This window comes from Natrix helvetica (assembly GCF_964273705.1).
Source record: "Natrix helvetica genome assembly, chromosome: 1".
NCBI classification, from domain to species: Eukaryota; Metazoa; Chordata; class Lepidosauria; order Squamata; family Natricidae; genus Natrix; species Natrix helvetica.
In genome coordinates, this window is record NC_138548.1 from 157703801 (window position 1) to 157731737 (window position 27937).

Consider the following 27937-nt stretch of genomic DNA (forward strand, 5'->3'; position numbering starts at 1 on the left):
CGGTAGTTGCAAACATTAACTGTGATTAGAAGTAGCAATAGCAATAGTACTTAGACTTATATGCCATTTCGTAATGGTTTTATAGCCCTCTGTAAGCAGTTTACAGAGTTAGCATATTTTCCACAACAATCTGGGTCCTCATTTTATCCACCTCAGAAGGATGGAAGGCTGAGTCAACCTTGAGCTTGGTGAGATTCGATCTGCCAAACTGCTGTCAGCCGGTAATCAGCAGAAGTAGCCTGCAGTACTGCACTCTAACCACTGAGCCACCCCGGCGCTAGTAGAGGTATGTTGGAGGAGAACAAGGGAAGTTTGTACATCAATTGAACATGCAACTTTTGCATTATCAGTTACTGAACACTTGATTAGCAGCTCCAAGGAGATGTATGACTATTGCTGACCTACATTTTTTCCTGAGTCCTCTTGTTGGAATGCCTAGTAAGAATAGCAAGTTGTGTGTCATCCTTGTATTTGGCATTTTCCCAGCCTTCTTGCAGAGCATAAGAAATATCAAACCTCACAACATTGCATCCAACATTTTTTTTTAACTAAATGAAATTTTGAAAACACGATTCAGTGGCAATCCGCTACATGTGACAATACTGGATCAGAGAGATTTTTCAGACTTACTCGTGATGAGAAGATCTGGCAATAACACACAAGAATGATTGAAGATGGAAATCATGATGCTGTTCCTATGAACTAAAACAGGATGATTAGTAATTATAAACAGTGTAATAAAGTGACAGTGCACGAATAGAAATCTTAATTAATACCTTTCTGTTGAACTCAGTTACTTCTGGTATTATGTTGTTTAATCATTCATTTGTGTGTGACTTTATAGGCAAGTGCTACTATCCATGTTATTCTCCAAGCATAGCTTTTTACAGTTGTTGGATGTTCATCTTTGTATCAGTTTTGATGTTATCAAGCCACTGTGTTCTTTGCTTGCCCCTTCTTCTTGTTCTGCCAACCACCATTCCTAGATCCAGTTGTGGGATTCAGCCAGTTCGCACCTATCCAGGAGAAACGGTTGTTAACTTTCTAAGCACTTCGGAGAACCGGTTGTTAGAAGAAATCTCCTTTTAGTTTTTTTCTACTTACAGGGCTAATCCTGTAAGGAAGGCCGGAAGGAAACATAGTGTTGTTTCTAGCCTAATCTTTATTGCCCGGCTTACAGAAACTGCCTCTCTGGTTAACCTTTATTACAGTGTAACAGCTAAGGCAAAGCGCCCATCAACGTGAGTGATGTTGAGTTGGCCACGCCCACCCAGTCACATGAACACCGAGTCCCATCTACCTAGCTGGTCATTAGAGCAGAGAACCAGTTGTTAAATTATTTGAATCCCACCACTGCTAGCATCATTGACCTCTCCAATGAATTTGCATGTATGACGTCGCCAAAATAAATCAGACAGTCTTGTGAGTTTAGCTTCTAATGATGTGTCTGGTTTTATATGACTCAGCATCTCTCTGTTGGTTGCTCTGACTGTATCATGTATTCCTGTATCATAATGCATGGCAAATACATGGTGTGGCCAACTCAACATCACTCACGTTGATGGGCGCTTTGCCTTAGCTGTTACAATGTAATAAGGGTTAACTGTATACATGATATTCTTGATACATGAATATCATTTATATATGATATTCCTGATAAATGATGTATACATGATATTCATGTATTAGGAATATAATGTATACATGTATACATGAATAGGATGTACTAATAATTGATCTCTCAGCCTGATTGTAACTCAGGCACTGGCCATGATAATTCATTTTAAAAGTCTGCAGTGGTTTGCACAGTGACAGAGTCATTGACTGAGACGGGCAGCTACAGAAATTGAATAAATAAAATAGTGGCATGCCATTTTAGAACTTAAGCAATTAATTCCAAGTAATTAAGATGCATATTGTGGTTTCCTTGGTGAGTTCTGCTCTTCTATATAAAGGAAGTAGCCTATCCCCTTTTGTTCCATTTGGCTCTCAGGCAACTTGTCAGTATTGCTTAGTGGCCTAACTCATCTTATTTTGTTATTTTTACATTCTGATTAACCTTATGCTAGGGAGTCAGATCTTCATTAGCAAGAGCAGGGAAAGCATTTTATCAGCATCAGCTTTTGTGAAGTTATATGGAAATGTTAAGGCTATCTGTAGATGCTATTTAGGATGACCATGTTCAGTTCCCTAGAGTGGAACCAGTGGTGGGATTCCAAATTTTTTACTACCGGTTCTGTGGGTATGGTTTGGTGGGCATGGTGTGGCTTGGTGGGTGTGGCAGGGGAAGGATACTGTAAAATCTCCATTCCCTCCCGATCAGCTAGAACTCGGGAGGCAAAGAATAGATGGGAGTGGGGCCAGTAAGAGGTAGTATTTACCGGTTCTCCAAACTAGTCAAAATTTCTGCTATCAGTTCTCCAGAACTGGTCAGAACTTGCTGAATATGACCTCTGAGTGGAGCCAGTCTTTAAAATAGCATCAGGGAATATTGAGATCTGCTTCTTAGAGCAGGGGTCTCCAATCTTGGCAACTTTAATCCTGGAGGACTTCAACTCCCAGAATTCTTTGCTGGTTGGGGAATTCTGGGAGTTGAAGTCTGCCAGCTTAAAGTTGCCAAGGTTGGAGACCCCTGTCTTAGAGGCATTTTTTGATGCTGATGGGAAGAAGATACCACGTTATCTTTTAATTAGAGCCAGCAATGTTTATTCTGATGGGTTTTTAAAATTGTAAATCATGCAGAATTTCAGCCTGGTGGAAAATGATATCTAGCGCCATTTTTATATTACAGAGGAATGATGAAGAGGCGGTGGTGGACCAGGGAGGAACACGTTCCATCCTCAAGACCCATTTTGAAAAGGAGGACTTGGAAGGTGAGAGCTGCTTATTTCTGATTCAAGCTTTTATTTCTTTGAAACACATGCAAAGAAGGTATGATATTGTTAACCTTCAACCAACTCAAAAGTTTGGAAGTAATATAAGTTTTGTAATCCTCTCCCTCCCTCCCCAATTCCTGATGACAATTTGGGATCAATTTTTTTTAAAGCAATGAGGTGGAAAAGGGCCTCAGGCAGATTCCTCCTTAATTCACCGACGGTTTAAGGAGAAGGACATACATCGTTCTCAGAAAAGGACCATTTGTTCAGCAACTGTTTGAAGTTACAATGGTATTGAACAAGTGGTACTTATGGTCCTTGAATTCTGGCTGTCCCAGAATTCACAGGCTCACGTGTTTGTGATCTGGGTGCTTGGCAACTGATTCTCACTTACTATGGTTGCAGCATCCTATAGTCACGTAATCACTATTCTTTGACTGGCTTCCCACAAGCAAAGTTGATGAGGGAGCCAGCAAGGAAGGTCGCAACTTGTTCTGGTAAGCTGCTTGCACTGCACCCCACTCAGCAGCAACAACCCCTGTCTTTTTCCAATTAAAACTTTTTATTAGTTTATCAAAGTATAAAATACAAAGGAAAAAAAAACATAGAAAAGTAAGACGAGAGGAAGGGAAAAAGAGGGGGTTTAGTGTAGAGGGAGAAAAAAAAAGAAAAAAGGCACCCACTTCCGACTCTCTTTGGCACAGTCAAAGGTAACAACATTACAACCACAACTTTTTGCTTTTACCCAGAAATATGTAGAAGCCATTTCTATAGCAATAAACCTGTCTAATTTATGAAAACAGAATCAAAGTTTCATTTATTTTTCTCATTGCAAACACAAAATCCAGAAGCAGTTTCAAACTAGAGACAAAATTAAATGCAATTTGGATAAAAGAAACATTTTAACCATCTCAACTTTCCTGTCTTGCCTGCAATCATACCATGCCTTCTGGCCACCCATGCATGCTTCCCTGCCTTGCAGCAGCAGCTACTCACCTGCTATAAGTCATGACAGTCATAAGCCGAGGCACTCATGCGACCAGACCTGGTTTTATGAGATTTACCCAGCAGTTGTTAAGTGAATGCCACTGTCGTTAAATGAATCAATATATTCCTATGGTGTTTTTTGCATGGAAACCATCAATCATGATCCCCTGAGCACTGAACGCTGCAATCAGCCATGAAGATGAGTCAGTTGCTAAGTGCCCGAAATGTAGTTATGTAACTCACTATGGGAGTCTGTGCGGCTGTCAGAATTCTGGAACTGGCTTGCACAGGTAATCCTCGACTTATGGCCACAATGGAGCCCACAATTGTTAAATGAGATATTTGTTAAGTGAATTTTGCTCCACTTTGTGAGTTTTCTTGCCTTAGTTGTTAAGCGAATCATTGCAGTTGTGAAATGAGTAACCCGGTTGTTAAGTGAATCTGGCTTCCCTATTGACTTTGCTTGCCAGAAGGTTGCAAAAGGGGATCCCATGACCTTGGGACACAGCAATGGTCATAAGTATGAACCAGTTGCCAAGCATCAGAATTTTATCACATGATGATGGGGATGCTGCAAAGGTTGTAGCTGTGAAAAACGGTCATAAGTCACTTTTGTCAGTGCCGTTGTAACTTTGAATGGTCACTAAACTGTTATAAGTCGAGGACTCCTGTAATTAGCTTTTGGGGGAATCCATCATGACTTTGAACAGCTGTTGGGTGACTGTTCGTTAAATGAGGACTACCTATATTTTGCTGTCAGATTTGTATGGCCTTTTTTGCTAAAAAAAACCCACAGTAATATTGAATACCAAGCATTAAAAGGAAATTCATGTTAAGGGCAGACTTACCTATATACTTATTACCATTCATTACTAAGCTCATCAATGTGGATGAGATTATCTCCTTTATGACATGGAGCTTTCATTTACATTTTATTTCATATGTGGGAAGTTAGTTGACCCAGAAAGCAAAGTTCCAGTCTGCTCGTTTAAGAATTACATAGAAAGCTAAATTTCCTTCGGTTTCCTTCTAGATCTCTAAGTTGAATTGAATATTATTTTTATACCATACCTTTTGCTGTGACCTTATTCACTGAGACACAAAATGCAGCATCATTGTCTCAGGTGACTTGTACAGATCAAGTCGGAGAGTATGTCACAGCCTCAGAATGTTGTGTGTGTGTGCATGTGTATGTGTGAAGCAATCCCTGCCTGGAAAGAAAATAAAAATAAATGTTTGCTTTATAATAGTATACTGTTAATAGTATAATAGTATACTGCATACTCATTATACATTTAGGATAAAGATAGACTTTGTCTTTATCCTAAATGTAGAATCCTAAATTTATCATGGGTTAGTGATATATTATGATCAAGCTGTTTATTTCTTCAGAAGTGTTTGTGAAAGCTTTGTATGTATTACATTCTAATAGGAAACCCTGATTTTACTGAAGTTTGTTTGCATCACAGGACATCTCTCCTCTCTGCTTCAGCCTTTTAAAACTAGGTGTGAACTGTTTCCAGGTTTTAGAAACTACTTTTTGAAAGCGCCTATAGCCTACAGGAGGGAACTGAGTTACATTTTTTAGGCTATTCTGTAGTAGAAGGACCTCACTAGCTTCCACCATTTGTAACAAAAAAATGTGCAGATAATTACCTTTTAATTTCCGCACCTCTCTTAATGAATATAATAAACCTTGTTTATTATACTGGGGTTGATCAGGAATCACCACATCAGATGCATGAAGTGGTTAAGTACATGGGTTGGTGTAGCAGAATAGTCCTCCTAGACAGAGGTGGTGTTCAGCCATTTCTGGCCATTTCTAGCGAACCGGTAGTGGAAATTTTGATAGTTTGGAGAACCGGCAAATACCACCTCTGACTGGCTCCACCCTCATCTATTCGGTGTCTCTCGAGTCCCAGCTGATTGGCTGGGTTTTCTTTTGTTGCCCTGCACAGGAGAACAGAGCTGGAAAGCAGGTTTGTGGGGTGGGGAGGGAATGGGGATTTTGCAGTAACCTTCCCCTGGAGTAGGGAGGGAATGGAGATTTTACAGTATCCTTCCCCTACTATGCCCACCAAGTCACGTCATGCCTGCCACGCCACGGCCACAGAACTGGTAGTAAAAATTTTTGAATCCCATTATTGCTCCTAGATAAGTACAGGTAGGTGTTTTCTTTCTCACAATGGCCAGCCAGACATTCGGTCTTCAAGGTGAGGTGACGATCTATTCTTTACCTAATGTTGTTTCCCCTGCAGCTGTAGTTTGAAAGCATGCTGCTCGCATCTGGGGGGTGAGGTTGAGTTGCAAGTTTGATAGCTCTTATGTTATCTTTTGATTATTTTTGTTTTAAACTATTCATCTACCCTCATATGATATCAAAAGAACCAACATTTTGTTTTAAAAAATAGTAACCATTGATTGACCTGCCCTCCATGAATTTATTCAATTATCTTCTAAACCATTCAAATTAGTTGCCAATGATTACATTTTGCTTTCATGGATTCCAGAGCTGAATTATGTATTCTTGGCTTCATTTTCAAAAGCACTTTCTAATTAGCTTTATTGGGATGATCCCCTATTTAGTGAAAACAGTTTATTGCTATCTATTTTCTCCAGGTTATCTGAATGTATATATTTTATGAATTTGCCTATCTCATGATTTATGTCCACCTTCAATCTCCTTTTTAAATATTTTTCATGAAAAAATATTTTATATAGGCTTTAAAAAAACTACAGAAACATAAATGATCAATCAATAAAATCTTTACTCAGTCATAGACCAGTAAATAAAACACAAAACTCACAATTAATTAAGATAAAAGAAAAATATAGTTATTCTAAAATTTCTAAAGAGTTAATACTATGGCATTCTGTGCAGAGAATGGAACAGAACTTGGCTGTGGGCAAGGAAATAAAGTCCGATTAATTTGATAATAACATCTTTAAATAAAACGAGTTGGAATGACTAGGATATTTTGTAAAGAGTGGAAGTATTAATTCCTGGTGAGCACCTACATAAATAGGGCAATACAGACTAACATATTCCATTGATTCAATTATTCCTCCACCTCCTGAATACAGTCTCACTTTGAAAGGGACTTATTCAGTAACAACTGTTGGAAGGGCACTGAATTTGGTTAAGGAAAATGAAAGAAAAAAAAATACAAAAGACTAAAAGAAAAATACATGATAAAACGTCTCTTCATATTTTCACATTTCCAAGAATACCTTGGTACTCAACTCTTTTGAAATTAAATTTGGTACTCAATTAATTTGGTACTCAGTGCATTTTTATGCAAAAAAATTGTCCTGGTACTTATTGTTTGTGTGGTTCTCAATGCATAAGCTAGAAACCTGTCAGTGTTGGCTGCCTTGTGACTCACTACATTATTCCTTGTGAGAAGAAAATTGTTTGGTACTCATCGTTTTTGGTACTCATTGGGCCTCCCGGATCCAATTAAAGTTGAGTACTAAGCAGTGGTGGATTAAGGCTCATGGGTGCCCTGAGAACTGACAAATCTTGGTATCCCTCTCCTTTGTACATACTGTACAAATCATCATTGGTGTTTCTCAACTTTATGGTGCCCCCTTTGGCCTGGTGCCCTAAGCACATGTTTAGTCTGCTTAATGGTTAATGCACCACTGATACTAAGGTACCACTATACATTTTAGACAACTTTTCTGGAATCATATACCAATGGTGCATCATTTTATAAAGCTACTCTTTTAAATTGTAAGAGAAAGTAAATTTCAAACCTTTTAACCACATTTTCTTCATTAATCCATTTAAATAATGATCTCCTGCCTTGGGGAGGGGGTTGTACTAGGATCACGATCCCTTCCAAACAAATATAGAAACCAAACAACAACAACAAATGTCCTTGGCCCATTTATCATGCATTTTATAACTTCTATTTCAAATTTCATACAATACATTCTAGCAGTCACATGTTCATCATTCATACATAATTCATTTTCATTTCATTTTATCATTTTCCATTCCTGTTATCTTATTAAATCTTTCTCTTAATTGTGTGTGTGAAAACCATTGAAAACTAAGGCCCTCAGCAGTCAATTGTTCTCTTGATTTCATCTTAAGTTCTCTATTTTCCTGTATAATCAAGCCTTTATATGTAACCGTTTATCTTTGACACTGTTTCTTTTCTGTAAAACATTTCTTTGGCTGAAATATGCAAGAGTATTTTTGGGCATAGCCTGGGTTTGTATCTATTCCATATTTGGAATATAGCATTCCTGATAATAATGATTTTTAAAATCTACATTTACTTTAACTTTATCATACCATAAATCAGTGGTGGGATTCAATTTTTTTTACTAACGGTTCTGTGGGTATGGCTTGGAGGGCCTGGCAGGGAAAGGGTACTGTAAAACCTCCATTCCCACCCTACTCCAGGGGAAGGATACGGCAAAATCCCCATTTCCTCCAGATCAGCTGGGACTTGGGAGACAGAGAATAGATGCGGGTGGGGCTAGTCACAGGTGGGATTTACCAGTTCTCCAAACTGCTCAAAATTTCCACTATCAGTTCTCCAGAACTGGTCAGAACCTACTGAATACCACCTCTGCTATAAATCACCATGCCAACCAAACCTCAGGCCATGTGCTTCTTATCCTAAGAGTCTTCAATCCCTCCCTCCCATCCAAGGTAAAGAGTCTCAAGCATTCTAACCATGTTTCTTAAGAAAGGCGTTTAAATCCATATGCTCAAATTATTCCAGTTGCCCTCTTTTACATATTTTCCAGATCTGTCCTATCTCATTAAAAGACACCAGATAAAGGATAAGTTAGACCTCATCAGTGTTGATGCAAAGTTGATGTATTACTCTTATTACACCAGTGTGCAGCATGTCTACATAAAATATACTGTATTTGCTATTTGGTTGATCCTTCACACAATTTCAAAATATCCTCCTAAAGCTCTTCATAATTTTATTTTTCGAATCTCTCTGAAGATTTTAGTTTAGTTCATTCACAGGTTTATAAGACAAGGAATACAGTTAGTTCTCTACGTACAACAGTTCATTTAGTGACCGTTCAGCGTTACAACAGAACTGAAAAAAGTGACTAATGATTTTTTTTTACATTTACGACCATTGCAGCATGGTTATATACTCAAAATTCAGATGCTTAGCAGCGAACTCATATTTATTAGGGTTGCAATGTCCCTGGGTTAGGTGATGACCTTTTGTGACCGTGTGACAAACAAAGGCAATGGAAAACTATATTCACTTTATAACTATGTTACTAATGTAACAACTGCAGTGATTCACTTAACAACTGTAGCGAGAAAGGTGGTAAAATGTACTTAACAAATGTCTCACTTTGGGGCTCAATTGTGGTCATAAGTGAGGACTACCTATATTCCCCCAAAAGATAGCGAAAGAAGTTGCACTATACATGATCAAATGCTGCAAGATCCAGGCAGCAAAATGGGAATTGCTCATTGTGACTAGCCCTGACTGATAAGGAACAGGCACAGAAAAATTGGTTGCATAAATAAACACTTAGAACAGGATAATTATTATTTATACTGAGCTAGTCATTCCCAGTATTTGAGGAAGTCTAATGTCATCATTCTGAATAGTGCTTTATTTGCTTACCATATTTTTCAGAGTATAAGACGCACCGGTGTATAAGATGCACCAAGGTTTTGAAGAGGCAAATAAAAAAAAAGTTTTTGCACTCTGCAAACCTCCCCAAAACGGCCCATTTTTCACGAAAATGGGCGCGTTTTCCCCCCAAAAAGGCATGAATAGCCTTTAGGGGGCTTGCAGAGTGCTCTTGAAGAGGTGGGGTGGGGCCAAAAATGAGCAAAAAATGGACCGTTTTTCGTAAAAAAAAGGGCATGAATAGCCTTTAGGAAGCTTATAGAGTGCTCTTGGGGGCTGGGGGGGTATAATTGAGCAAACAACAAGCTGTTTTTTGCTCATTTCTGCCCTCCCCAGCCCCCAGGAACGCTCTAAAAGCTTCCTAGAGGCTATGCATCACCATTTTGGTGAAGGGGGCGGGGTTTCAGGAGGCCAAAAAAATGCTGTATTCAGTGTATAAGACGCACCCAGATTTTCAGCCTCTTTTTTGAGGGAAAAAGATGTGTCTTATACTCTGAAAAATATGGTAATTCTGTTCCCCCTAGTTTGAGAACTTGCTTTTTTTTAAAAAAAAAATATCTACATGTTAAAAGAGACAAACACCTCTTTAGGGAGACTCATCTTTCAGCTTCACAATCATTATTAAAAAGTTGCTGTTTTTCTGCATAACAGTTTATGTTAATTATCAGTCTTCTTTAAAATTCTTGCTTGATGGGGAAAAATAGGTAATCACAATTCTATTGCAATAAAGCAGAAGGCGAATTAGAAAACTCTTAAGTTCTGAATAGACCGAGTTCCAATAGTTCCGGATTCAACTTTGCTTATCAGCTGCTGCTGCACTAAGTTATAATGCAGACAGCCCCTCTCTGTGGGAGATGGGTGGATAAGAAATGTGAAGTATAAATAAATATAAATAAAACAATCCTGCCTGATGTAAATGAGCTTTCAGATAGATGGGATCTCTTTTCTTCTTCTTTGTAAAGAGATTTGATTTAATGTAGATTTAATGGGTGCTTAGTTTTATAGCCTTTTGGACGGCAGTTGGCCTCCGATTGGCAGTGCAGGAAACAGCGCAGAAAATGTGCCAGGGTGGAGCCATTATGTTTAGTAACTATTATTTTAAGAACATTTCACAATAGTATGGGAAACCTGTGGCTGGGAGTGCAGTAATGAAAAGACAGGGGGAACTCACATGATGTATCAGCTCCTATATACAATGTGCGTTTGTTTTTGCCTTTTGTTTCTATGCTGTGGGAAATTTTTTATCTGGAAGAACACAAAATCATGGGAAGCCCCTGCCCGCAATTTGAAATGCTCCAAACAAGATTTATCACCTCAGTGTGCATTAGGCCTCATGTTTCCTGTTTATTCCTTAGCTCCCATTCTGTCTTCTCTTCAGTAGTTATCATCTGTTACAATCCTCTAATTTCCCCCTCTTTTTTTGAATCCCAAATTATTGGTTTCTGGGCTACAATTAACTTTATGAACACAGAGCTTGAATAGTGGTTCGCAGATGTTCTCTTTTCCTTCCTTGTTCCTTTCTTCATACTTCAGTGAATGTTTGCATTGTCCTGTATCAACCATTCTTTCTTATTGAGTTTTCTATCCCTTAATCTATTTTTATTTAGAATCCTGTCTAGGATACAATGCCACTTTGATAAAGCCATATTACATCATACATTATGAGTTTTAATGAAGGTTGTTTCCAGGAAATTCCTTTTGTCTTGTTTCCAGAGAAACTGTGTTAATGGAGAGGGTGATACATGCTGTAAGGTTTGGTAAGACCCAATATGGTGTAGGGGCAGGGGTGTCAAACTCATGGCGTCACGTTGTCGTCACGTGATGCATCATGACTCCCCCCCTTTGCTAAACCAGGGGTGAGCGTGGCCAGCGTGTGACACATCTGGCCTGCGGGCCATGAGTTTTTCACCCCTTGTGTAGGGTTAACATGTTAGGCTAGAAATCTAGCTTCAGCTCCTGCTCATGCCAAGTAGCTGGTAAAAGACGTTTGTCTACGTCATCTTCTAGAGTGATTATGGACGAATTACTGTTCAGAAAAAGAGAGGGAATTAGAGAAAGATGCGTCTAGTTTCTCCTCACAAAGCAAGCTTCCTCCATCTCATCTGTTCACCATTACCCTAGAGCTCTTGATCTCCTGATTATCCACTGAAGTCTAACGTGAGTTTGAGTCTTATAGGATTCTTGCAGGACTACTCCCTTGCAAGAAATAAAATTAAATAATACATTTTATTTCAGTTTAGGCAAAGATCATTTGAGATAAAAAATATGCTTGGTTTGTCTCCTTCTTCCTCCCCCTCAAATTAACTATGCACCTTCCTTTGTTTACTGTGGAAACTCTCTGTTCTGAAGGAAGGCAAATATATACGTGTCCTGGGATAATGTTGCAGGATCCAATCTGGGTTGGTCACCAGGATCAGAGGTTTAGTTTTCCGAGCTTTTGGAGTCATGCTGGAGACCATCCTCAGGAAGTTCCCTGAGGATGAGCTCCAGCATGGTCCTGATGACTGACCCACATCAGATCCTGCAGCTCTCTGTTCCTATTGTATTTGCAGGAAAGCAGTTTATTTGTTATTTTATTTATTTTCTATAGCTGCCAGTCTCAATCAATGACTCTGGATGGCTTACAAGTTACTCTCTGGAATATTTGCCAGGCTCAAAGAGCATCTCTAAATGGCTTTCTGGAAGACCTGTCAACTCTAATACCTTCTTCCAAGGAAGGATTTATTCAAGGTCAAGGTTTCTGTGGAGAATTTATAGATCCCGTTGCTAAAGTATTTTACTTTACTCTCCCTCTCAGAAGAGGAATTGACTATTGTAATGTCCTCTAGATGATGAGGAGTTATAATTTGGAGCATCACACCCCATTGGTCATATCAGTGGCTAGATATGGAGGGAGCTGTAGCTAAGCAATGTTGATTGCTGTATGTTACTCTCTCTTGTTCTCAGAACGAGTTATTGATGAGCAGGTTCAGTAGTGTTGTTGCAACTCAAACATCAGCTTGGGGGGGATTAGCAACAGCTGGATCCTTTCTGCTTAGGCATTGGATGATTTTGCATTGACCGCTTCTAAAACAGAATAAATAAACATGTCCACAACAGGCTGAATAATCTTAGTGGGTGGATGAGATCAGGCAAATTAGTCCTTTATATGAGCACGGCAATGGTAGTAGAAGAGTGTTCTAAAGAGATCTTAGTGGCCATGTAAACTGATTCTCTAGTCAATGCAGAAATCTGCAACCATAATAATTCTGATAGAGGACCACCTATTGCATCTATTACAAGACAAACTTCCCCAGCATATTTACTGTCACGCAACTTTTAGTATGAGTTTCTCCCAATCTTAGAAATACACATCCTTGCTCACAACTCCGTATGAAAGGACAGTTTAAGTAAATATTATTAATAAATACAAATACAGATAGTCCTTGCTTAGTGATGACAAACGTTCAGCAAATGGAGGCATTGCCTGAGGGCAAATTACAACCAGTCTTCAAAGTTGCAGCCATCAGAGTGTCTACGCAGTCACGGCTTGCACTTAAAATGGTTGCAGTGCCCCATGGTCATGCGATCACCTTCTTTGCCAGTTTCCAGCAAACGAACCCAATGGAGAAACAGGCGGGGAAGTTTGCAAGTTGCTCTCCTAAGTGGCCCTCGCTTCCATTACTTTTTTTTTTTTTTTGCCTGAGGAGCCTCTGGGTGAGAAGGTGAGCGTGGACCCTGCTTATATGCCCCATCGCGGTGTTCACCCGCATGGCCTGTCACACTTGTGCCCTGCAGCAGCAGCACACATCCAAGTGCTTTGTTGTGCTCATGCCATGCAGCAGCAGCCACATGCATGCCCTATTATTCTTATCCAGAGTTCAGCCCCCCCCTCCTGCTGGCACTTGTACCACATATCGCCCCCCCCCACACCTATGCATGTTACTGTGCTTGTTCTGCATGGCAGCACCGACTTACACTCCCTGTCACATGATAACAATCTATATACTAAATATATATAGCAAGGCAATTATCAACCAACACCAGGAATATGATAAATGGACAATTCACAATTAAGAATTCTCGCACACTTTGCGTCATAATGGTGAGACAGTTGTAAAATAAGATTATTTTTCATGAAGGAGGATCCCTTAAAATATTGCATAAAAGTGGTTTTTCTGCTTCTGCAAGTACTTGGACAGTTGTTATTGGAAAAGAGCTATTTTCCAACAGATTTTAAATTGGAATATTAAGTCCTCGTTTTAAAAATGCCCTTTGGATATTTTGTCAGCAAATTGTGCGTGGCATGCCTACAGTGTTCAAATGGCACACTTTCTTGATTTTGTTTTGCCCGTAATGGAAGGGATTAAGAAAACTCTGAGGGGAAACCCATTTGCAGTGCAACTGGAAGCAAGCAATGGGTCTCACGCCACCCCTATCCATATTAAGCAACTTTTAAATGATCATTTAAAAAGCAATCTATATCTCAATGATGCTCAAATGTTGCTTAGTCCCCATGCTGGCAGTAGGTACCAGTCCATGCTGGGGGGAACATGCTCATTTGTATAGGCCAGGGGTGTCCAAACTTGGGAACTTTAAGACTTGTGGACTTCAACTCCCAGAATTCCCCAGCCAGCCATGCTGGCTGGGGAATTCTGGGAGTTGAAGTCCACAAGTCTTAAAGTTCCCAAGTTTGGGCACCCCTGGTATAGGCCTTCCTTCAATGTTCCTATTTCAGTACCTGGCCTTAATTGAACCTAACCATTCCCAACATCAGACAAACACCTTTTAAGGGGTGATATTTCTATCCTTTTTTTTTAAACGATTCAAAGTTCAGATAAAATAGATTGCAGTGACCATTAGGTTAAAAACGAATGCTAATGCCCACTGCATAGTTATCTAAAGTGAGAAAGTGTATGAGTTCTGATAGAGAATTTGAACCCCATAAAATAACCTCTGATTAACTGCACCTGAAGAGTCCCCATATGGATTAAATTGGTCATGTGGTGCCTCCTAATGGTCACTATAAGCTCTTACAGTTAAAAGAGGTGATATGCGTGTGTGCCTGGAGAGTATGTTCATGTAGATGCAGATGGAAGCCCCAACTGAAGAGATTTCTATATGTTTTCAGGTAGTATGAAAATGATAGTTAGATGTATTTTCTGTCCCCCTGGACTCTGCATGGCTTTAACTCTTTCATGTTACTAATAAAAGAGAATATTTGTAGCTCAGGGTTGAAATGAGAGAACCTTGGTGCTCTCTGAGCCTGGTAGATTTCCTGGAGATGTTTAATTACTCAAACTAGGCAACATCATCAGTTCCTTCCTTCCTTCCTTCCTTCCTTCCTTCCTTCCTTCCTTCCTTCCTTCCTTCCTTCCTTCCTTCCTTCCTTCCTTCCTTCCTTCCTTCCGATGAAGGTAACATACTGTGTCCCTTCTCATATTTTCTACATAGCAATCTTGCATGGTAGGCTAGACTGAAGAGAATGAATGTCCCAAAGTCACTAATTAGCTTTTATGGTTGAAGTTGGAGCAGAAGCTGGGTTTCCATATTCTTAATCCAATACTTTAAATCACTCTAACAGCAGAGATGGGTTCCTACTGGTTCGGACCGGTTCGGCTGAACTGGTAGTAATTTGGCAGCCTGGGCCACTAGAACCTTTTTAACGTTTTGCGCATGCGCAGACCTTTTTAGGTACAAATGAGCACCTAATGGTATGCGCGTGAGCAAAGTGAGCACGCATGGGCAAATTTTTTTGCATGCCGAACTGACAGTAATGCTGGTAGCAACCCATCCCTGTCTAACAGAGCGGTTTTCTTTCTTTCTTTCTTTCTTTCTTTCTTTCTTTCTTTCTTTCTTTCTTTCTTTCTTCTTCCTTCCTTCCTTCCTTCCTTCCTTCCTTCCTTCCTTCCTTCCTTCCTTTCTTCCTTCCTCTCTCCCTCTCCCTCTCCCTCTCCCTCCCCCTTCCTTCCTCCGCCCCTCTGTCTTTCTGAACAAAACACAGATGATAGCTATAATAGGCCAAATTAAATGAAATTTTCAAATATATAAAAAATAATAGTAATTTTCATTGCCAATTATTGTAACAGGAATAATACTCTAAAATCCAATTTTGCACAGCAGTATCAAAATATTAATGTAAACTTTTTATCCCAACTCTCTGTATTTCTATTCGTATTGTATTTTGATTGTCTAAATATGCTGTTACCCATTTTATCATAGTGTTTAAAATCTTACGATACAAATAGATGATCAAGTGGGGAAAGTGTCCAAATTGGAACTAGCATTGAACTTCCTAACTTTGTTCTTTCTTACTGACTTACTTGAGTTACTTACTTTCTAAATTTTACTTCAGCTGTTTTATCATTCAATGTTATTTAATTTATTATAATTATAATCTCAGGATGGTTTCCAGAGCTTCTAAAACTGCAATTTTATGCTGTAGCACCATTACTAAGACTATTACTGTTTAATGTGTTAGAATTAAATATTCCAGAATTCCTAGTCAGCATTGGAAAGACTGGGTACTATATGCCTCTCCATATGTGCGTGTATGTGTATGTGTGTGTGTGTACGTGCATCTCTCTCTCTCTCTCACACACACACACACGAAGTGAGTGTGTGTTATGTATTTAAATCTGTTCAGCTTTTTTTTTCCCTTTCCCCCATTTTAACACATGTTTTTAGGACTTCCATTCACCCCTATATAATGCATAAACATTATTGTTGTCCTAATGTCTTAGTGTTAAATGTGTTATCAAATATACTTACTTGGACTGCATTCTGTTGTGTAGGTCACAGGACTTTGTTTATCGGGGTTCATGTGCCACTGGGTGGAAGGAAAAGCCATCGCCGCCATAGACACCGTGGACACAAACATAGAAAGAGAGACAGAGAAAGAGATTCGGGATTAGAGGATGGTCGAGAGTCTCCTTCATTTGGTAAGTCTTGCTTTATTTTCGTATTTTTGAAAGAAACAGCTCAGTGAAATGGGAACCACAGTAAACAAGGGTTGAAACATTCTAGTCCTCTTGAAGTTTTGGACAATAAGGGTAATAGTCTGAAGAGGAACACATTAGAGCTGACATGTCAAGATTACACCAGAGAATATATGATAGTATCAAGTTCTTTTTTCCTAGGCCAGGGGTCGGCAACCGACAGCTCTGGAGCCGTTTGTGACTCTTTCATCCCTCGGCTGTGGCTACCTGTTGCCAGTCAGCTCCAGAATTAATAGGGCTTTCGGTTAAGAGAGGGAGAGGAAAATGGATGCTGTGCTAGGAGGAGACTCTGTGGTGGGGGAACCGGACTTCCTGTCAGCAGAGGAAAAAGGACGTTGCACTAGGAGGAGACTCTATGGATGGGGGGATTCCAGTAAGGACCTTTGTGGCTCTTTGCGTGTTTAAGGTTGCCGATCTCTGTCCTAGAACAAAGCAGGGCTGGTATAGCAGGTAAAGCTTGTAAATATTGCTGCATACCTAAACAACTAAGAAATTATGACAGACCAAAGAATATTTGTCTGCTATCTTAATTCATAAAAGAGTAATCAGAGTATAGTAGTATATCACTCAAAACTGATTATTGAAATCCTCCAACCATCGGCATCTCTTTCTTCCTAGGAATTGAGTTGCTTTTGTCTATCCTTTGTTGAGTACTCTGTAAAAACCTGGAAAATGGTAAAATGAAGGCGATACATCAGTGTGAGTGAAGGGCCATTTCCTTACTCAGAAATAAGTCTACCCTATAACAAGTACCTTCTAAAAAAGCACCCAAAAGTACAGCCATGTTTTGTTTATTATAATGAGGCATATTAGATGGATTAGGCTTTAAATAATGGGATTTTTTTTTGTTAACTTGTGTTAACTTTTATTGGATTTTGCTGTTTAATATGGTGAGCTGAGGATCTAGAGATGATTTTATAGAAAATGGGGTGAGGTATGGAATAAAGAAATATTTGGTTTAACAGAGTTGGAAGAGACCCTGTAAGTCATCTAGTCCAACCCCTTGCCCAAGCAGGAGACCCTATACCATTTCTGACAGATGGCAGTCCAGTCTCTTCTTGAAAGCCTCCAGTGATGTAGCTCCCACAACTTCCGAATGCAAGCTTTTCCATTGGTTGATTGTTTTCACTGCCAGAAAATGTCTCCTTATTTCCTGGTTGAATCTTTCCTTGGTTGAATTTTAAAAGGCAGAGATACATTTTTAAAGTCAAATGTACTTATTGGGGATGAGAGGGAAGTTTCTTTTTCTTATTTTCCCTGTTTTGGGTGGGAATTGGGTGGGTTTCTGCAGCTTCTATATTTTTAATGTATTTTTGTATCTGTTTTATCTGTTTAATATAATTAACAACATTATTCAAAAAGAAAAAGAAAGCAAAGCACAGCCAATCTTTTATATCTCACCTGGACTTGGTCTTCAGACTACACTAACTCCCAAAAGCTTATAAACCCTACAGAAAGCATCAAATGCCATCAGTGGGAACAGCAGAGGATATTGTTATAATGGCTTATGGACGGAGTACCAGAGGTGGGATGCTGCCGAACCAGGCCCAGCCGGTAGTGGAATTCAGGCCTGGGTTGCAGAACTGGCAGCGACCCAGGCCTGCCACACCCACAAACTGGTTCCCTCGCTGCTGCTTGGCCTCCGCCATTTTGGATTTTAGTGACTGCACCTGCACAGTTCACTGTAAGTTGTTCTGCACATGGATGCACAGCACGCACACAACACACGCGGGTTGCGAACTGGCAGTAACACTGGCAGCAACCCACCTCTGCAGAATACCATCTTACTAGATCTATGAAGGGACCTATTTACTGGTGCTAGTTGTTGCTATTATTGATATGAAAATGGTGGTTTGGAAACAGGTAGAATAGTATCACATGAGGATTTCTTTGTCTAACAGAATAATAACAATAACCTTGGAAGGGACCTTGGAGGTCCTCTAGTCCTGCCTAGGCAGAAGACCCTACACCACATCTCCAAGTTCCTTCTGATCACTGCCTACTGTAATTTGAAATTCCAGTGGACCCTTAATCTCTCAGAAGCTGCCCTGATTCTCATGTCTCATTCTTCAAAAGAGGCATTCGCTTATTAGCCTTTGGATATTTTATCTCTTGATACAAGAACATTTATTGAAATTGTGTCTCTAATTTGCAGCGTGGTCTTCTTTGGATGTATATTAAAAACCCCAATATATTATAATACTTTAGAATTATAGCTGTACATGGAAAATTTATAAGAAGACATTGATTTATTAATTTACCAGATTAATGGCCCAGCCATCTTTAATTCTTATTTCTCTTCTGGCCTCCTCCTCCCCCGCTGCATTTTTTCCTTATTTCTGTTTCATTTCTCTTCTTTATTCCATTTGAACAACAGAACAATTTGTCATTCTGTCTTCTCTTACTGCCAGCTACCTCAGGTAATAAACTGCCTCTCCCCCTTCTTCTTGAATTCCTGCTTCTTTTGTTCCTTCTCACTAGAAGGTACAATGAGTTTGTTCCTCCTCACTGGGAGGTACAGTAAGTTTGAAAGCATTAAATAAACTATCACCATTTTTATTTGCTGATTAGTCTGTACTGTACTAACTTTTGCTGGAAGCCGTCCAGGAATTTAAAAAAATATCTCAACATATTAACACGAATGAAGGCGAATAAACGTGTCCCAAGATAATGTTGCAGGATCCAATCTGGGTCGGACACCGGGACCAGAGCAGAGGTGGGTCCAGTTTGGCCGAATAGGTAGTAATTCCAGCGGGCACGTGACTGTACTGGTTCTATGATCGGCGGCGCCATCTTGATTTTCTGTTCTGCACATGCGCAGAACAATCTTAATTAAAAAATGTAATTTTTATTCATTTTTTAATGTTGTGCGCATGCACAGATCGTTTTAAACTAGAATGCGTATGTGCACGGAGAGCACAATTTTTTACTACTAAACCGGTAGTAAAGGCAGCCGAATCCCACCCCTGGACCAGAGGTTTTGTCTTCTGAACTTTCAGACTTGTATTGGAGCCCGATCCTCGGGGAACCTCTTTTTCCACATTCTGGTGAAGAGAGGCATTCCCTAAGGATGGGCTCCAGCACAAGTCCGAAAGCCCAGAAGACTGAACCTCAAAATATTAAAACCACAAAACCACTAGACATATACAAATTTAAGAAGAGTCATTTAAGTCTGATATATTTTACATATATATTAGGCCTGGCCTAATCCCAGCTTTCCCACCTCAGTCTGCATTTTTAAATTTTACGGGTTGGTTTTAGGCCGAGTTTTAATTTTTATCAATTTGTACAGGGGTTAAGGTTTAATTTGATTTTAATGGTATTTATTCTTATGTGTATGGTTTTTTAATTCGGTGCCTGTACACCGCCCCGAGTCCCTCTGGGGAGAGGGGGCGGTCTAGAAATCAAATAAATTGAATTGAATTGAATATGTAGGGAGAGATTTCCTTCTGTCTTCCTCTGCCTTGAATACCATATTCATCCAAGCATGAGCCCCATTCGCTTCTCCCAATGGCTCAATTTTAACAATGAGTTCAGCTTTAACGATTCCAGATTTGTCCCATGCTGCTATAATGGTATTGTTCCCCAGGAGAAATTTCTAATGGACTTAATAATGATAGAAAGTACTTTTCTGCCTGAATAAGAATATAGCCACTAAAAGTATATAAAGGATGTGAACATTTTTAGTATTATACTAAAAAGTCAGATCTTACAAGATCCAATCTAGGTTGGGCACCAACCAGGTCCAGAGGTTTTGTCTTCTGAGCTTTTGGACTTGTGCTGGAGCCCATATTCGGGGAACCTCTCTGTATGCTTTCACAGAGGAAGCACACAGAGAAGTTCCCTGAGGATGGACTCCAGCAAGAATCCGAAAGCCCAGAAGACAAAACCTCTGGTCCCGGTGACCGACCCAGGTTGGATCCTGCAATATTATCTTGGGACACATATATTCGCCTTCACTTGTGACAGATCTTACAAAAACATGAGTGAATAATAGTATTGTGCAGTGACGTGCGGTGAGGTTTATGGCTGGTGAGGCTGGTGACATCATCAGTGCGAGCCGCGGTCCTCTTCATGTTGACTCAGGAAGGCGGGGAATGGGACCACATGTGCAGGAGGCTGAAGCTGCCTCAGCCTCCTGCACACGTGGTCCCATTCCCCTCCTTCCTGACTCCTGAGTCAATATGAAGGGGACCACGGAGCGTGCTCTGCAGGACCGCGGCTCACGCTCCGTGGTCCCCTTCATGTTGACTCAGGAAGGCGGAGAATGGGACCATGTGTGCAGGAGGGAGGCTGAGGCTAGAGGAGCCTCCTGCACACATGGTCCCATTCCCGGACCACGTGTGCAGAAGGCTCCTCAGCGCCTTTTCCCTTTTCCCTTTTTTTTTATTTTCATGATGAGAACGGTGAGGCTCTGCCTCCCCTGCCTCCCCTGACCTCACATCCCTGGTATTGTGAGACATACTGTGAATAACAGTATTGCAATGTCAAAAAATATTTTAGTTTCTTAGAAGTGCCAGTGTAATTTCTGGAATAAACTTAACACATCTTTTATTTTAAAATGTATTTAAAATGATAAGCGTTAGAAGTACAAAAGCAAAGTGACACGAGCCTTTAGAGAAGGACTTGAAATTGTTAACATCCCTTGCGGAAGAATATGAAGGCAGAAAAGGTATCTTTCGCAATTTTCTATTTGGACCCCTGGTTAGTTTTGGTCAAACCATTAGAAACATTCATGTAGACATGCCTAGGATTTTTCTGTAAAAATCAAATCAGAAATGATTACAGTTTTCTTATAAAACTGAACCTAGTATAACCTATTTATGTAGCCTTAGATTATACTGATTGGCTATCCCATATTTATTTTTTATTTATTAAATTTACATGCTGCCTGTCTCATTACTCCAGTGATTCTCATTGCAAAATGATAAAAAGATAATACAAAATGGTTAAAATTATGCAAACTTAAATAGAGACTAAAAACCAAGAGGGCAGGGTGAGATGGGGGTGACATTAGAACAATGCAGTGAGCCCTGATTGTTTGCTTCCCGGCAAGTCTTTCATAAATGGTTTATTGTTGCCACAGGAGCTCATATTGTCTTTTAGACGAAGGTATAAAGCTAAAGGGACACAGTGGCTCAATGGCTAAGACGCTGATCTTGTCGATCAGAAAGGTTGGCAGTTCAGAGGTTCGAATCCCTAGCGCAGTGTAACGGAGTGAGCTCCCAGCTTCTGCCAAGCTAGCAGTTTGAAAGCATGTAAAAAATGCAAGTAGAAAAAATAGGAACCACCTCCGGTGGGAAGGCCTTTGGCGCTTAGTCATGCCGGCCACATGACCACGGAAACGTCTTCGGACAGTGCTGGCTCTTTGGCTTTGAAACGGAGATGAACACCATCCCCTAGAGTCGGGAACGACTAGCACTTCTGTGTGAGGGGAACCTTTACCTATAAAGCCAAAACATGCATTTCTTGTTCTCAAATAGATGGTTGAAAGTATCCAATGGAATTTTGCTGAGGATGGTGATGAGGTCCTGAGAATGATCTTTTAGTATTCTTTAAACCATGGGGTAAAAGATAGAGCAATAAATAAGATGCGATGCAATTGAGATTTAATAATAGGGAATATTAAATAAGGGGAAACAATAATTCAGTTTGGCTGTTTACCATGGTGTTGTGTCTTGACATCAAGTAAAGATTCCTTCAAGCTGGACTCCTTTCATTCCCATATAGTTTTCTTTGCAGAAAGGGCTTTGTCATCACATGCTTCTGAGATGGTTTTTCCCCCATCTAGCCCAGCAGCCCAAATATTCCCTGCAGGTCACCCATCCCAATATTTGATTAGCCTGATCCAACCTAACAGAGATCAATCCAGTGCTGCTAGCTGCTGAGATAACTTCATATAGTACAGGCCATACAGAGAAATTGAATTCATGTGTTCTGCCTTTTAAATTTCCATACCCTCTTCCCGAATAACATTTATTATCATCTTAATAGACATGATATTTCCTCTGTCATATTTCAGTTTATTGCAGTTAAAAAAAGCATACAAAGTCCCATACAAAGGTTTTCCTCTTGACAACTGCAAATTTTGGAAGTTTGCCATGTTTTATAATCAATCTTTTATTGATAAGCATAAAAGCACTTACATAAGAGGGACAGACCTCTCCCTGCAGGGAAAAACCCAGTGTGAACTTTACATATAACAGTTTTCCCCCCCCCCATTGATCCATGGTTTGTTCAAAATGGGCTCATTAACCAGGCTGTTAATTTGTGGTTGGCCTTCTGAGTCATTGCCTTTCTTTGGAATCTGTTTCTGAATCTGTTTACATGAGCACTGAATCACAGGCTATTGTTAACTGCCCACAATGATTTCTTGCTTCTGTCATAAGGATGACAGTAAGTTAAGAAGAACCATAATACTCTGCATCTTCTAGAAAGTTATAACAGTATTGTTTACATGATAGCCCAAATGAAACATTATTCATCCCACCAAGCTATTTGGGTACAGCAGAGCTATTGAGTGGCACACAATTATTTTGCCTCTGACATTGGGAACTTTCTTTGGGGCCTTTAAGTGATTAGCAGGTAGCTTAAAAACAAATAAAAAAAGGCTAAACAAGTATACGTTTCTCAGGCTACCTGTACAGTTTAGAATTTTGCGTTATCATGTTCCGTGAATAATGTCTGAATAGGTTTGGCTAATGTTGGGGGCACTTATTTGATTGGCTTTTTAATATGAGTTACCAAAAGCTCACTTTTGCTAACTGATAGAAGAAGCAAGTTATTTTTTGGTTTTCTCATTTTCCTAAGAAAACCCCCGTGAAAATATTAACGGAAATTGCTTAGAAATGATACACAGATTTTTCATGAGGAAAAAAAAACAAGGCAGAAAAGGCATGGAATGACTTTGTACTTGAAAATATGAGAATATTATAGAAAGCAAAGTGGAAAAGTCATCCATTGTCATTGGTATCAATGTGAACTGAAAATAAAGTACATGTAAAATATCAGAATTATTGATAAAATAAATAGAGAAGTTTTGCAGAGGTCCACAGATGATTTATTCAAATATTAATCCAAATATTAAAAAGAAAAATTGGGTTTTTTTTATTATTGGGATTAATCAGAGATTTGCAGGATGTTTTTGTCCATGTATGAGCCATAGTGAGTTCACTGGAACCTACTCACTTTGCTTGGTGAAAGGAGTAGGAGAGGATCTGTATACCACTGGTTTGCCCTCTTTATTTACTGGGTCAGTTTTATGAACACAAATCGCTGCTTCTCAAGATCTCAATTTATCAATAGCATTTTGATTTGTCAAAATATGAAATATATGAATACATCTCTCTGCATCCTGATTTATAGAAATTTCACTTGGTGCTGTAGGAATGCAGGCTGAGTTATCCCGTTTCCTGTTTATATCACTGGAATTTTTGCTATACTTGTTGATGCTAGCAAAACTCTTCAGAGATGTGGGTATTTTGGCACACTCAAACACACTCTGCTTTTTACTTAATCCTCTTTCATGCATTTAATGTTAAGCTCTCTTTCATAATCAAATCTACGTCATTTGGGAGCCGGGCTATAGAGTATTCTTTTTTTAATATTTAATTGCTATTGGCTACTACATGAAAACAAAGTTTTGCCTTGAAGAATGTTGACCTGAAAAATAGGATTCCAAAATTCTCAGATATATTTATATATGGAGGTTTTTTCCCCATACAGAGTAATGCACAGCTTTTACACATGAAATGTCATACTGAGAAAGGACATAAAGATCTCTGCATCAATTTTGACAGCAGCATTACTCATCAGCATCAGTTGTAGAGATAAATAACTGATGTCAGGCATTGTAGTGTTTTATGCACTGCAGAAACCGTTGCACTTAGAGAAAGCTGACAATGTGGTTACAATCCTTTCTTATCAATTGCTGAAAGACAAGTCTATTTATAGAGGCATGTAGTTCATTTTTTATTCTCATCCCTCATCTCATTATATCAAATTAACTAAGGCAAGAAAAAGTATGCAGAATGCCCTCTATTGTTATTTATTTATTTATTTATTTTATCAGACTTATTAGTCGCCCCCTCTCCCCACAGGGACTCGGGGCGACGTACACAAGCAACGGTCTACAAAGGAGGAGGTAAAAATAAATAAATGCAATAATTAGCCCTCTCAGGTAAAATAGACAGGAAACTAGACTAGATGAACTAATAGTACTTTATTGAAAGGCTACATTAGCAATATCATTTAGATTTACATACCGCTTCACAGTGCTTTACATCCCTCTCCAAGTGGTGTACAGAGTCAGCATTAAGGTAGAGGTAAAGTTTCCCTCACACATATGTGCTAGTCATTCCCCACTCTAGGGGGTGGTGCTCATCTCCATTTCAAAGCCAAAGAGCCAGCGCTGTCTGAAGATGTCTCCGTGGTCATGTGGCCAGCATGTCTAAATACCGAAGGCTCACGGAACGCTGTTACCTTCCCACCAAGTGGTCCCTATTTTTCTACTTGCATTTTGTATGTGCTTTCAAACTGCTAGGTTGGCAGGAGCTGGGGCAAGTAACAGGAGCTCACTCTGTTATGCGGCGCTAGGGATTTGAACTGCCAAACTGCCAGCCTTTCGATCGAGAAGCTCAGCATCTTAGCCACTGAGCCACCGCGTCCCTACGAGAGTCAGCATATTGCCCTCAGTAATCTGGGTCCTCCTTTTATCCACCTTGGAAGGATGGAAGGCTGAGTCAACCTTGAGCCGGTGAAAATTGAACTGCTAGCTGTGGGCATGCAGAACTGTATTCTAACTACTGCACCACCAAGACTCTTAACATTAACAGAATCTTGCAAGTCTGAAAGGACAAACTTCCCATCTCCAAACTGATGGTGCATTTGATTCCGCTTTGGCTTTGCCTGGTCCTCTCCTACAGCTGTTTGGAAATAATAATGTTAAGCTCCCCTTATCCATAACAAGAAAATCCTGACAGATTGTGCCTTTTAAGAACACCGTTAGTGAAACAAATGTCTTTTTCTCTTGGCCTTCAATTATATATTTCCATTAAAAAAAAGACCCCAAACTGTCAGCACACATTAGTATCCATGTATAAATTTAAGGTTTGGGGGAAATAACCTAATGCAAAAGGGGAAAAAAGCATCTTCTTTCCAAATGACCTGGAAATACTCAAGGGTCTGACAGTGTTAAGCAAGTATGAACCTCTTCCCTGTGTAAAAGAAGCTTCTGAATCTCTTTGAAAGTCTATCTAAAAGGAGTAGGATAAATGTGTGATGAATCTGATAATATATGGGTCAACCTGACATGGCTAGGTGTTTGTTTTGGAAAGATCTAGGTTACATTTTCAAAAGTTAGAGAGGAAGCACATAACTTATATGTGTTTTAAATACCTATTTCATAACTGTCACCTTGGAAACAACAATTGAAAAAATATTATGAAATTTTCAGCTGAAGATGTTAAAATTCCCAGCATATAAGGAGTTGGGCATATAGCTATTAAAGCATTGTTCAGTTGTTAAAATGGCATTTTTAAAGCCCTGAATCTTGCCAGCTTGGAAGATTTTTTAATTAATTCATACTCCCATCACATTCTGCATGAAGCTAGATTTATAGGTATATACTTGCTCAGACCAGAAGTGAAGAATGCCACTCTCATCCAAATATTCCTTCGTGCTTTGGAAGAGGGCAGTCTCTAAAGCAAGTTTTGACTTGCATAAATTCTCTGTTCAATCATGGATTTTGCATTATGCAGGTTTTCCACCAACAGTGAAAAAAATACTATTCAAGTAAATGTGACTAGAGTCATAATTTAAGCTTTGCTGCCCAACGTGGTTGGGTTGGAGATTGAGCGGACAGATCAGGTGTACATATAGATTTTAGGTAGAACCACTTCCTATGCTCAAAACCTTCTATGTTAAGTAAACTACCTGTTAAGTACAGTAGAATTTAAGGAGATTTTCCATTTGATTTTGTTCCATTCTTTATTTCATTCGGAGATGCTTGCTTAGAAAGATCATAGTGCTGCTCCAAAGCAAAACAATATATGCTGTGTGCAAACAGGAAATAAGCTTGTGCAATATATATACTATGTTTCCCTGAAAATAAGACCTGCCCAGATAGTAAGCCCAATGAGTCAATGTGCTAAAATAAACCCTCCCCCGAAAATAAGCCCTCCCCGAAAATATTGTAACACATCAGCAGCCATGAGGTGACCACGCTTACTACCTCCTGCATTTCAAAAATACTAAGACCTCCCCGAAAATAAGGCCAAGCGCCTTATTAATACCCTGTCTTATTTTTGGGGAAACGCGGTATGTAATGAAAAAGAGTGCAAGTTTAACAGAGCAATGATAGATTTCACAGACTTTTCTAGCATGCTATATCAGGGCCAGCTTAACAGCATTATGGGCCCCAGGCAAAGCAGTGTACTTACAGGAATAAAAATTTAAATGGTCGATAAAATATAACATATATTTATTTTACTGGCACTGCCAACAAAATCGGTATTGAAACATTAAGAACATGCTCTGCAACAACAACTAATCAACATGATAAACATTTGAACAAAACACGAGGCTTGAAAAATACAATAATACACAGTAAGCCATACAGTTGCTGTATTTATATGATACAAGGTGCATTGAAGGGTCAACATACACAGTGGGGCTTGATGTCACGATGACACAACATGCAATCTTGGGGCTCCAGGATTGCTGTCGATATCTCTGTTGCTGGACAGTCCTTTTGGATCTAAACTGTTCTGAAGGAATGGTGATAGAGAAGAGCACGTCCTGCTGATCTCAGCGACATCGCAAAATCCCTGATCGGTCTAGGAGAAAGCTCTTTTTGCTGGCTACAAGAGAAGCAGTCAAAATGGCTGCAGAAGGTTGGGACAGTCCCTGAAACGGAAGCAGAACAGGAGAGACAGTGTGTTGAAATGGTGAGAAAAATCCTTATTATTAGAGAAGAGAAAACCCAAAAGACTTAGTTAAAATAAAATTAAAGACAGAAGAAAGTAAGCAGTGAATTAACCCTGGTTTAAAACTATTGTGTTATCTTTTTCACTTTAATTTTGTTTGTTTTCTATGGATGGACTTTTTACAAATGCCTCTTACTTTTAAACTGGACTGGTCTTTTTTTCCTTCTTCCTCTATACTTCTTCCATTTTTTGTATTTGTGGATTAAAAGTTTCTTTCCTCACAAGGCTTGGCCGGATCCTAATCTTTAAACATTTTTTTTCTTCTGTTCCGGAGTTCGGAGCTTAAAAAGAGAGGCAAAAACAGAGGAAAAGAATGTAACACTGCCATCTAGAGGCTAGAGGCTTGGCAACATCTGTTAATACAAAGCTATTGGCTTTGTTTACTGAAAGGGTCAGTGGCTATACAGGTGTTTCTTTGAAGGAAAGAGAAAGCTTTGACCTGAAAAACTTTACTGAATTTGTTTGAAACCTAGCAAAAG

The 27937-nt window shown here is 39.4% G+C and overlaps 1 protein-coding gene across 13 annotated transcripts in view; it reads left to right on the forward strand.

Moving 5' to 3' along the window:
* Positions 1-27937, forward strand: part of SLC4A10 (solute carrier family 4 member 10) — a 240184-nt gene that overhangs the window by 105407 nt on the left and 106840 nt on the right. For all 13 annotated transcript variants that reach the window (XM_081943648.1, XM_081943642.1, XM_081943641.1 and 10 more), the window contains 2 exons: positions 2792-2873; positions 16270-16416. In XM_081943648.1, coding sequence (XP_081799774.1) covers positions 2792-2873; positions 16270-16416 — 229 coding nt within the window. The remainder of the gene's footprint in view (positions 1-2791; positions 2874-16269; positions 16417-27937) is intronic.